Source organism: Sarcophilus harrisii, chromosome 6, assembly GCF_902635505.1.
Source record: "Sarcophilus harrisii chromosome 6, mSarHar1.11, whole genome shotgun sequence".
In the NCBI taxonomy this organism is placed as follows: Eukaryota; Metazoa; Chordata; class Mammalia; order Dasyuromorphia; family Dasyuridae; genus Sarcophilus; species Sarcophilus harrisii.
The window spans coordinates 170,787,694-170,800,187 of NC_045431.1; the positions used below are offsets into that span (position 1 = coordinate 170,787,694).

General features: G+C 37.4%; 1 protein-coding gene across 1 annotated transcript in view; it reads left to right on the top strand.

Annotated features, from left to right (window-relative positions):
* Positions 1-653: 653 nt before the first annotated feature.
* ANXA5 (annexin A5) overlaps positions 654-12,494 on the top strand; it is a 52,515-nt gene continuing 40,674 nt past the window's right edge. Inside the window, exons 1-2 of the mRNA XM_012553040.3 lie at positions 654-881; positions 1,569-1,608. Of these exons, the coding sequence (XP_012408494.1) occupies positions 1,606-1,608 (3 nt within the window). The 5' untranslated portion in view covers positions 654-881; positions 1,569-1,605. The remainder of the gene's footprint in view (positions 882-1,568; positions 1,609-12,494) is intronic.

Sequence of the window (12,494 nt, forward strand, 5' to 3'; positions counted from 1 at the left end):
TTAAAAGATAGTATTAAGCGGCTTTAGAGTCTAAATTTAGGTGTAGAATCTCAGATTGGGATCTACAAAGAACCCAAGACAACATCTCACCCAGCTGTTCCTCTCATTCCACAGACCAGGAAACTGAGGCCCAGAAGGGCAATTGCCTAGCTAGGAAAAACAGATTTTTGATTTCGGGCTCAGTGTTCTAGCTAGCACAGTACACCACGTTCCCTACGAGTATGTTTGCAAACTCGATATAACTCTAGAGTCCTGTGCGAGCTCTTTTCAATGACTTTTTTTTTTTTTTTTTTTTGCAAAGAAAGGCTTCCGGGAAATTTCCTTCTCTCTACACCCGTGGCGGTCAAGGGCGTCCCTGTCCCCCTGCCATGACCTTGGAGCTGGGTCAGTGGCCAGAATTCGGATTTTCGGCGGCGGGGGTGGGGGTGGGATGGGGGATTGGGGGAAAGTGTCTAGACAGAGAAGAGGGAACAGTGTACGGAGTACACGTGACACAGAGTACGGAGTAAGGAGGGCCCTACACATTCAGCCCCAGAGCAAGCGCAGGCGCCTGGGCGGGCCGGGGCGGGCCGGCCCGCGGGGGTGGGACCGGGCCGGGCGGGGGGCCGGAGCAGAGATGGGGGCGGGGCCGAAGGCCTGGGTGGGGCTGGCCTCGGGGTTGAGGCTACGGAGTGAAGTCTGGATCCGCCTTTGCTGCGCCACGTCTCTCCTCTCGTGTCCTTCCTCCGGCTGCTGCTGCTGCTGCATCCCGGCCCGCCGCCCGTCCAGGTCCAGAGTAGCCCAGCGCAGCCCAACTCAGCCCAACTTAGCCCAACTCACCCCAGCGTTAGCCAGCGCAGCTCCGTCAGCCTCCGGACACGTCTGAGAACGAGACACTAAAGGTAAGTCTTTTCGGAGAGAGAGTGAGCCCCCAGTCGGGCCAGGTTCTCCCCGGGGATTGAGAGACGCAGAGAACACTAACTGGGCGCCCACGAGTCTTAGGGTTCAAATCTCAACTTTGCCACCTGCTAACTTTGAGCGAATCCCTTCTCCTCCTGAACTTGGAGTTTCGTGTTTACCGAAAAAAAAAAAAAGCATTGTGATGACCCAGTGGGAAGAACTATGGATCGGGATTCAAATTTTACCTTTGCCACACCAGAGTAACTGAACAAATCAGTTCACTTCTCTGGACCCCGATTTCTTCCTTGTAAAATCGAGGGGCGCAGGCGGTCTAGGTGACCTTTATGCAGCTTCCCTTCTGAATCCTATGACTAGGTGATCCCCAGATTTCTCCCCATGCTTGCATCCTTTGGGCGGGGAGCAGGGGTGGGGCACTACTTTGTCTTCCCTCCAGTCCCATCCCTGTGCCTGGTTTGAGTCTTTAGTTACAGATGCCACTCCCCAACCCGACCTGTCCTATGGGGGAGATGTAGGGATGAAGGCAGCTCTATCTTATTTCTTTTGATGTGTATTAATCCCGGTACTTTTGAACTCTTCAGGGTCACCTCTCCTTGGGAGTGGGAAAGTTGGGTGATTGGGTCTTTAAGAAAGATACTACTAATCTGTCTCATTATTCTCTTCTATTGTAGGTCCTGTTCATCTTTTCTTTACATCTCAGAAACCATCATGGTAATGCCCTTTACTTTCCCAATCTTCTATTTAATGTTATTGAATTAGAGTTTTACTTTCCCAATCTTCTATTTAATTTTATTGAATTAGAGTAAATGTTTATGATTGTTTTAGTTATTACTATATTGTTATAGTATTTAGTTTAGGTAGCTAAATTTATTATCGTTTTAAGAGCAGACAGTATGGCTTTGTGGTTAGAGAATTGGTCTTGGAGCCAGAAAGACCACCTGGCTTGTGTGATCCTATACAGGTCCCCACTTCTCAGTCCCTGGGCAGCTTTCACTGAGACTTAAATTGCAGAGAAGGTGCCAATTTTCATTGACAGAGGGAGTTTCCTCATCCAGGGAGTTCCCTGTATTTATTAAATCCCAGGCTCTGCCCATCTCTTTAATAATCTTAGATTTAAAGCAAGAAGAGGTCTTAATAATAATTTCATCTCACTCCCTCATTTTAAAGAGAAAGAAACTGGAGACATTAACTGCCCTACCTGGGCTCCCATGGAGCTGGAATTTAAACACATGTCTTCTGACTATCCATGTAGAGCTTTCTTTCTTCTATAAGATGTGAATTGTTTAAAAAGAGGGTGAATGAAACTTTAAACTAGTTTAGTACAATCTCTTTTTTGGATTCTTTTGGCTTGGTGACCTCTCACTACTCTCCTTTTTTCTTTTCTTTTTTTAATTTCCTTCCTTACTTTGGTTGAGTGGAAGTACAGTTAGGGCCCTTAGGCAGTGATTTGGGTGGTTCCCCTGCTCCCCCAACACTCCCTTCCTTTTCCTTTTCTGTGTGTAAAAATGAGCCATTCCACAAACAACTCACTTTGGAACTAGAGTCAGTACAGCTCATTGTGGTCATGTGAGCTGATATTTTCCTCTCAGCTTCCTTTAATTTTTAGACAAGTTTCTTCTATTTCAATATAGTGGGCGGAGACTGACTTTTTCCACTGGAGGAAGGGTTTCTGTTGCATCCTCACTGGAGGGGAGGAAACAATTCCCATTTACTTCTAAGTTGTGTATTTTATAGATTTTTTTTGGATTGCTTCACTTAGTGGAAACTGGTGAGACGAGTTCTGACTTTTTCTTTATCACCCTGAGGGTGATAACCAAGATTGACAACAGAATTTTAGAATTGTCTTAGAATATTGTTGAATTACTATTTAAAAATCTCACCCTGTTAGTGTTACATTTTTATACATGTGTATACATGTTATCTTCCTTCCTAAATCCAGCCTTCTCATTTTACTGATGAGGAAATTGGGGGCTATTCAGGAGTAGTCACTTGCTCCAAATTACATACATACTAAATGACTAAACTAAGATTTGAACTCATTTCCTTTGATTTGGTAGCATTATGATAGAGAGTAGTGAATAGAAAGCTGTCCTTGAAGCCAAAGAAATTGAGGTCCTCCCTTAGACACACAATGTCTTGGTGAATCACATAACCTTTCAATGTTAAGTACCTTTTTAAGACTATAAATTATTGAAAAAGGCTGACCTATATTGTAAGGGGAGCCTTTTTATCTGGGAGTTCTTTATATCATTGAAATCTTAAGTCCAGTTGCCACTTCTGATTCTGTAGCTAATGCTTTTCTCAGTATAGCACATTCCCCATTTAAAAAAAAAAGTTCAAGTGCAGGAGGGAGGATTTTTTAAAATTTGTAAAATGGGATTTGTAAGGGTTCCAACCATATCCCATCTCATGAAAGTTTATTTTGATATGTTGTAATTTTAAAACAATTCATTTTTGGTTAACTGAGAAAAAAAAAGGTTCAGTGTACATCAGTTTCATGATAATTCTTTGATGTTGTATGGCCAGATAAAAGATCCACATGAAAGTGTCCCACAGAGTATTCATAATGCTTTCATTATTCTTGTTTATGTATTCCCACTTCAGATGCACACAAAAGGTGAATCAGTTCTTCTAATACTGAGTGGAAACTGGATTTTTCTTTGCCTTTTCCACTGAAGGATCTCTGTGAAATTACCTTGGCAGTCCTCCTTGAGGGAGATAAGCTACTTTTTCTGGAGATATCTGCTGGGGGTGATAACATGCATGATAATTGGCTGACTGCTCATGAAGAATAATTCCCCACTATGTAAAACCTTTCACATCTTATTTTTCATTGGATAGTTCAAATAATTTTCAATCAATTGCCTTTAATTTTTGGTTCTTTATTCCCAACCTGGCAACTGATCCTGCATAACTTTAAAAAAGGACAGATTGTCCAGTTTCATGGGAAATAACTCTGAGTATCTCAATACAATTATTGCCAAAAACCTTTATTAATACTTAGGATAGATTAAGTTGTGGGTAGATGCTGGCAGAACAAAGATAAAATGAAATAATTCCTGTCCTCTAGGAGCTTTCCTGTTCTTCAAAAAGGATGGTAATAGTATTGTCTTCAAGTCACTGTTCCTTTGGCCTCAGTTTCCTCATCTGCAAAATGAGGCTGTTAGATTTGAAAGGACCCTTAGGGTTCATTAGAAAACTTGTGCTTTTCAGTTTCTTGCCTGAGGAGAGAGAACAGTATTAGAAATAGACTTGAACTGACCACACCTGGGAAGATCATCAGTGTGATGGATCTATCTGCTCTCCCAGTTGCTCAAGACAAAGGGAAGTAGAGCCCCCTTAGGAAGGTTTTTCTCATTCACCTTTAGACTCAAAGAGTATCATTTCATTACATTGTTTTTTTCTAACTTCACAGTAGTTTCTGTAGCCACCTCATGTGATAATATTGTCTCTGCATCCCTCAGGAGCCTTTCCTATTGTAGGCCCATGGGAGCAACAGTGTTGCAGCAGCCTGCTGATTTCTTTGGCAGCCTCTTTGTTCATGGAACCTGATACCTGGGTTCTATAGCCATATACTCACAAATGTACAGTCAATATATATGCACATTCATACATGCTATGTACATATAGTAGGTACATACACACATTTGTATATATATATTCCCACAACATATATCCACTAGATACATATCTACATACTATACACCCACACAAATATACTTTTGGTGTTCATTTTTGTCTGACTCTTTATGACCCCATTTGGGATTTTCTTGGTGGGGATACTGGAGTGATTTGCTATTTTCTTTTATTCATTCTCACAGATGAGGAAACTGAGTCGAACAGGGTTAAGTGATTTATCCTGGGTCACACAGCTAGTAAGCATCTGAGATTAGATTTGAACTCAGGACCTCTTGACTCCAAGTCCAGTGCTCTATCCTCTGTACCACTCAGCTGTTTCCATCTACAGATATGTAACACACATATGTATATATAGATATTCTTACACTGTATATAGTATGAACTATATAAGCATAATGTCTATATAATTCCCATTATATATATGCTACATATATGTTCACACTGTATACATACTATATATGAGCTATATAAGCACAATATCTATATCTATCTATTTCTTTTTACATATACTATATATATTCTCACCCTGTATGCACACTATATATTATAAACACCATATATAAACACACAACTTAATTCATGCACATTCAATATAAACATGTTCTATATATTCACAGAAAATATTCATGTGTAAACATATTACCTATATGCACACACTTAATGTACAGACACATATATACATCATATATATATATATATATATATATATATACTTTTATAATGTACTTTGTTTTAAGAATTTCCAGAGTCCTTGTTTATTAATGCCAATAAGTAACTCAGCAATCAAAGCATATATTAAGCTTCTAAGTGTTTTATTACCTAAGTTAAAGAGAAAGGGATCCACTACTTTGCGCTATTAAGTCTTTTTTTAAAGTTTTTTTTAAGTGATAAGGAGGAAGGGAGATATTGGGATTTTTTGCTTTAATCTGTCCCTCTTGTAGGTTCTGCAAAAACTATCAAACAAGTGCCAAATATAAAAGAAAATAGAGCTTTATCAATTGTTAACCATTTTGAGCTCTTAAAAAATCCTCTTTTAACAATACTACATATACTCATGCAGTATATATATACATGTACAATAAACATGAATGATATATAAACATAATACACACATACATATACCATATATATATATATACACATGTGATATAGATTTCCCATACTACATGCATGTACATATATATGCACACATGTAATATGTATATCTTTCTTTCCTCATCTATAAAATGTGAGAGGTAGACCAAATAGCTTCAAAGATTGGTATTTTGCAAAAATCTATGATCTCATTACCAATCTAGGTTAAGGACTTGTGTCATACACCTTATTTATTTATTTATCTATTTGCTCATTCATTCATTCACTTATTTATTTATGTGTTTGCTTGTACATTTATAGATTTATTTTTATGTGTGAAGTAACTGGAGTTGTGACTTGCTTAGGGTCACACAGCTAGTAAATATCACAAGTCAGAAGCAGAGATAGATTTGTCAGTCACTTTAAAATTATGTTTAAATATTCTAATTGTTTTGCCTTATTAAGAATCTAAAATTAGAATATTTCCTACTGATGTTTAGAAAATATTAAGTCAAGTGAACAAACATTGATCAGTACCTACTCTATGTCAGACACTATGGTAAGTACTGAGATGGAAAAAAAAAAAGGGCAAAATAACCTAAAAACCAAAACTCACCAACCAACTAAACAAACAAAAAACCCAAACCCCATGCTAGCCCCTCTTCTTTCTCAAAGAGCTTGCAGTCTAATGGTGGGAGACATTATTTAAACAACTTGTCTGTCCAAAATAAATTAGAGTTAATGAACAGAGTAGCCTCTGTTTAAGAAGAAGATGAATGTGTAATTCAGAGATGTCCTTCCAATTCAGAAATTCTAGAATTCTAAGAATTCCATAAAAATAGTTAAATTAACAACTAAGTTTGTGTTGCTTAAATTGGTAAGTAGCTTTATATTTATGAAATGAATTTGTTCATATCATTTTTTGGCTCATGGTCCATAAAAAAAGAATGAATCAACTATCCCATGTGCAAGTGTTGGCCATAAATTTAAAAAAAATTACTACTTCCCCCCTCCCAGTTTTATTACAGCTTTAAATCACTGTCAATTCTGAATAATAATTCCTTTCCCCATGGAATCTTTCCTTGGGAAGAAAGAAGCAGAATTGTGCAAAAGAAATCAGCATGTTGACCATTTCCTAACAGTGTATTTCATTTTTCCACAAAGAATAGGAAAGAGGGTTTCACTGTTACTCCTTCTGAATGAAGAGTGATCCTTGTATTGATACAAATTGTGTCTATAGCCTTTCTTAAGAATTTAATTACATTGTGATAGAGACATACTTTAAAGGAAAGACAAAGATGGTAGCAGCACAGAATGTTGGGGAGTGTATAGGTTGCAATATATATCTCAGTCAGGAGTACCCATATTAATAAGATAATACATTAATTCAAATAGCAAGTAGAAATTAGATTTAAAAAATGAGGATTACTTAAAAAAAAGACAAAAAATAAAAAAAAAATTTCACAGTGCACTTTTGTATATAGATGTTTTTGCATTTTTATGTTTCTGTTGTGGAGGATTTACTTTTAAGGTTTTACTACCAATTCTTTTAAATATCAGTTCACTTTATAATTCTAAAACATAGACAAAATTAAGATTGGATGAAGGTAAAATGACAAGGGGATGATGGAGAAAGAGATTTTCCTTTATTAACTGGGAGTGAGGTATCCTTAACTCTAGTTTTGATTCTGACTAGTTAACTGGGAGACCTTATTCAAGTCATTTAGTAAGTCATCAAACTTCTATTAATTGCCCTGGGAAATGAAGCCATTTTGGATTAGATGATTAATAAGGCACTTTTCTACTGTAAGATACTATGATTTGAATTCTTATATTTTCAAAATATCTTTTGATTTTAGATTTTTTTCATCTTTCTCTATTTCTAACATAGACATCCTTTATATGAGCTTATTCATAGGCTTAAAACACTGGTGTCATGTTCTGTGCTGTCCTTTCTGTCATTTCATCCATGTACCATGTTACCAAGTCCTATCATTTTTTCATTTAAAAAATATGTATATATACATATATATGTTTATTGATATATTAAGGTAACATACATTTATTTCCTTTCCCTCCCACTCCTACTGGGGGAAAAATGGTAAACATAGTTGAGCAAAGCAAATGTCCACATTGATCATGCCCCAGATTTGGGTCTCATTTGTCATCATTAATTAGTCTCTTCTTTTATTGGAGATGACATCTTTCTTCCTCATTAATCCTCAGGACTCATGGTTGCCTACAATTTCTTCTTTTGACCTGGATCATTTCTGCCTCTCCCTTACTACTCTAGGCCAGGCTCTCTCATGCCCCCTTATTTGGATTATCATAGTAGTTTACTAATGTGACTCTGAGCAAGTCATTTAATCTCTGTGGGCCTCAGTTTCTTGGTTTCTAAAGTGATGGGGGTTGAACATGATGATCTTGGAGATCCTATCTAGCTTTCAGTTGTCTCATTATCTTTACTTCTCTCATTTTGAACCCTTCTATGCCCTTCTGCCAGATTTCTCACCTCACTGTTCAGCTCAGTAACATAATGTGCAGACCACCACATCAAGGTCAAATTCCTCTAGCCAATGTCCAAAGCCCTTTGTGGCAAAGTCTACACTATTTAGTCAATTTAACTTACTGTTTCTCCATAGCACTTTAACTGAATCAGGCTGGCTTATGGCTGCACTCCCCCTTTCCTCCCAACTCTGCTTCCCCACACAAACCTTACTTTTTGTCCATTCATTTTTTTCTTGCCTCTATCCTTCCCTCTGCCTGCTAAAAATTGAACCCATCTTTTAGGGCCTAGATGAAGTTCCAGGATCCTACTGAACACACTATCAAGCTGGGACACTATAGCTGCTACCCTGGCTAATTTATTAACTGATTGTGATCCTTGACAACTTGACTAATTCTTAGTCTCAATTTTTTCATCTGCCAAGGGAAGAGAGATAGAGCAAGTAATTTCTGAGGTCCTTAGGGTTAGGGATAGGGATTGAACTTGAGTTTTTAAGTTGGTAATTAGAAAGTCCCAGAAGAGAAACTCTCTCTACCAATGCAGATAGGTATTTTCTTTTCAACTTTCAGTCCTAGAGTTACCTGAAACAGTTTTAGTTAAGTGACTTTTTCCAGATAGTATGTCAGAGGTGAAATTTGAACCCGTGTCTTTTTGACTATTAGACTTATTCTCTCTCTACCACATCATGCAGACCTAAACATAATAGGTACTTAATTAATATTCAATGAGTAGCAATTATGACATGTGCCAAGGGACTTTTAAAATAAAGATACTTTGGTATCTTTAAGGTTAATGGGCAGAGATATCTTCTTTTGACTAGAGGATGCTGTTGAGTGAATAAGAATTTGTGCTTATTTATCCTTATTTTTTTTGTCAATCACTGTGCTAAGTAAGCAGTGAAGATGCAAACAAAAAATTGAAATTGCCCTGATCTCAAAGACCTCATACTCCTAAACTGGGGAAGAGAACATTTCAAGAAAGTTCATCTGTAGGAAAGATGGGAAACCTCTATGTAGCAGTTCCCAGGATCAGGCATTGCCCTGGGGTGCTTGCATTGTAACAGAAAGTCTGATAACTGTGATGAGAGCTTTCTTGTATAGAGTTGGGAAGATGGTCAGGTCCTGAAGACCTTAGAGGGCTTAATGATCTTCCATGTCACAAACATGCATTGTTTGTTCCCATCTCATCCAACCTTTGAGCAGATGAACAACAAGGAAGGATGGGGGTGGGAGTGGTCCCCCTAGTGATAGCAGGTTTTCCTTTAAAAAAAAAACAAACAAAAAACAAAACAAAACAAAAAAAAAACAGCTTGCCTGAATAGATACTGGGACTGCTGGGTTGAGGAATGGACCTTGGGATATGACACTTTTTACTTTTGGATCTTTTGATATAATTAAAACAACTTTTAAGATATTGGGCTTATTTTTTCACCTTTTATTTGTAAATTATTTTGTAAATTCTTGCTTCCAGAGGGGAGCCTGCCTTGAGTATGTGGGGCTATTTATGCTTACACTCAGTGGTTCCCAGGCTCCTTTGCATCCAAATTGTCCACTATCTCTTCCAATAAGCTTTTTCCGCTAATTCACTACTGCTCCACCCAAAGCCAGACTTGTAGCTGAGCCAAGTTTTTTTTACTGGGAATTAAGCAGAGTTTGTAGCTAGAGTTCCTTCTTCACTGTCCATGAAAATCTAGCTATTCCTTTAGCTGGGGTGTTGTGCAGTCCTCTGGCGTGTGCAGGAGAAAGCTGTTGACTTGAGTTAGAAGACTGTGTTCAAATTCTGCTGGGTGATCATGGGGAAATCATTAGATGTCCTTTAAGTTTCAGATTCCTCATCTGTTCAATGAAAAGCTTTGGGGTAGAGGACTTCTAAGGTCCCTTCTTTCTCTGAGCCTCTGATCCTATTCTTTTCCTTTATTAATTATTGAGCCTGGAAGAGAAAGGGTTGGCTTGGGATCCATAGAGACCCAATTATAAATTCCATATGTTTCCTTTACTTTCTGCAAGACCTCAGAAAGTTGGCTCCCACCCCTTGAATTTAGCTTCTTTTTTCACTTGTAAAATGAACTAATTGGATGACTTCCAAGATTCCTCTCTAAATCATATGAAATCTCAATTGTACGTATCTCTGCTTCATTTGTATATATCTTACTTATATCTTTGGAGAGCTTCTTAACCTGAGTCTTATGCATTTGGAGCTTTTCATATTTTGATAACTGGATTTCAACATTATATATATATATATATATATATATATATATATGTATATCTATGTATTTTATTTTATGCATATGACAACATGATAATGAGAAGCGATTCATTAGCTCTTCTAGACCGCCCAAAGGTCCACAACACAAAAATGTATAAGAACCAAAACTTAAAACTTTCATGTTTTCATGCTGCTTCCTTCATGATGGTCCTCTGAGGTAAGTAGAGCAATGAAGTCCTAGTAAGCATCTTGAGGTAGGTTTTGAACCTTTGGTTCCTGACTATAAATCTAGTGATATCTCCATGTTCCCCTCCTTCTCTGTCTATGCTATGTATCTTTAAAGTAAAGAAACAGACCCTAATGATGGTCCTCTGAGGTAAGTAGAGCAATGAAGTCCTAGTAAGCATCTTGAGGTAGGTTTTGAACCTTTGGTTCCTGACTATAAATCCAGTGATATCTCCATGTTCCCCTCCTTCTCTGTCTATGCTATGTATCTTTAAAGTAAAGAAACAGACCCTAATACCTACAATTCAAGATAACGTCTGTTAAACTTTCACTACTTTATTACAAGCTTCCTGAGATCAAAATTGCTGTTTGTACAGCTCTGTATCCCACAAGAAGTTTGAGCATAATATCTGAAATGTAGTAAGTAACTGAAAAAAATGTATGTTCGATGAAAGAAGGAATGAATTTTTAATGTCCAATTGAACTGGTTTTGCTGTTTCTTCCTTTGCTTTCAGTATATCAGTTTCAAAGGGAAAAAAATTCTGTAAGCACATATCTACCAGAAATAATTTTTTATTAATTTTTTGTTCCAAATTCAAGCATTGTTTTGCTTTAGGAAGTAATGTCCAAACTCATAGTCTTACCATACTTTTTTTTTTTTTTTTTTTTGAAAGGTAATTTGGGGTTAAGTGACTTGCCCAGGGTCACTTTTTTTACTAGCCGTAAATGTTAAGTGTCTGAGGCTGGGTTTGAACTCAGTTCTTCCTAATTCCTTTAATGGTACCATCTAGCTGCCCCTCATACTTTTGGACATCTCTTTATGCAAATGAGTTCTTTTAAAAAATTAAATTTCCTTATGTGTTTCTTACCCCCGCCTCCCACTTCATTTCTCTCTTCCACTTCCCTCTTCAGGGAGAAAGAAAAATGACAACTTTGTAACAACTATATTGGCCATATTTAAAAACCATATAAGTCATTTTGAAGTCCCAACTGATTGAGTTTTTGAAAGAGGAATATTTTATGATCAGTATTTCAGAGAGTTCAGGAGTTCAGTTAACCATTTAGTTTTATCAAACAGAATAATAGTTACTTTCAGCCTATTTTAATTAAAAACATGTTAATCCTTCTTTGACCACTTGCTTCAAGGAATGTAACTGACCAAAGATGACCCAAAGATATTTCCATAATGTGAAGCAATTAAAAGTACTTCTTCCTCTTTTAGGTGGATCATTAACCAAATTAGAATTAATTTGGCAGAGGCAGCTCCATGCAGGACCCCTTTTTCTATCACTGGTCTCTTTCTATTTGCATCAAGGGAGAAGTTCTTTAGGGACTGATTTTGATTGAGGAAAAAACTATTTAGTTTCAGAATCAGTAGTTAATAAAAGACTGGTTTCTATTTCAGATTAGTCAGTCTTCAGGCTAGGATACTTTCAAAGTGCTTCTGAACATTTCAAAATGGGACTTGGGGTATAGTGTGTGTGGGGCCAATTTGTTATCTGATGATTTCCCTTCTATACAGACTTGTGTAACCTTCTGTTCAGTTGGAAGTGGTCATTATCACGGGCTCCTCTCTCATTCAGCTTGTTGTCCCCTACTTGCCAAATGTAGATGGTACCAGTTTTTCCTAAGCCTGCTTTAGCCAGGGCAAAGGGCATTAGTTTCCTTTAGAGATACCCCTGGCTCAGTCCAGATCCCAGAATCCTTTAATAATGGAAGGAGAGAAATTTCTACAGGTGAATTGTTCCTGAGGGCTAATCTAGTTGAAATAACTAGAGTTTAAAGGATATAAAAGTAAAATAAGATTGCAAAAGTAACTGGAATCAAATGATAGAGGATGAGGCTAAGGTGTGGACTTTTTAATTTTAATGGCAATAGAGCCCAAAGAATGGTATTGAATTGGGAGAGTAGAATGATTGACCTGTGCCTTACTTAGGAAGATTAT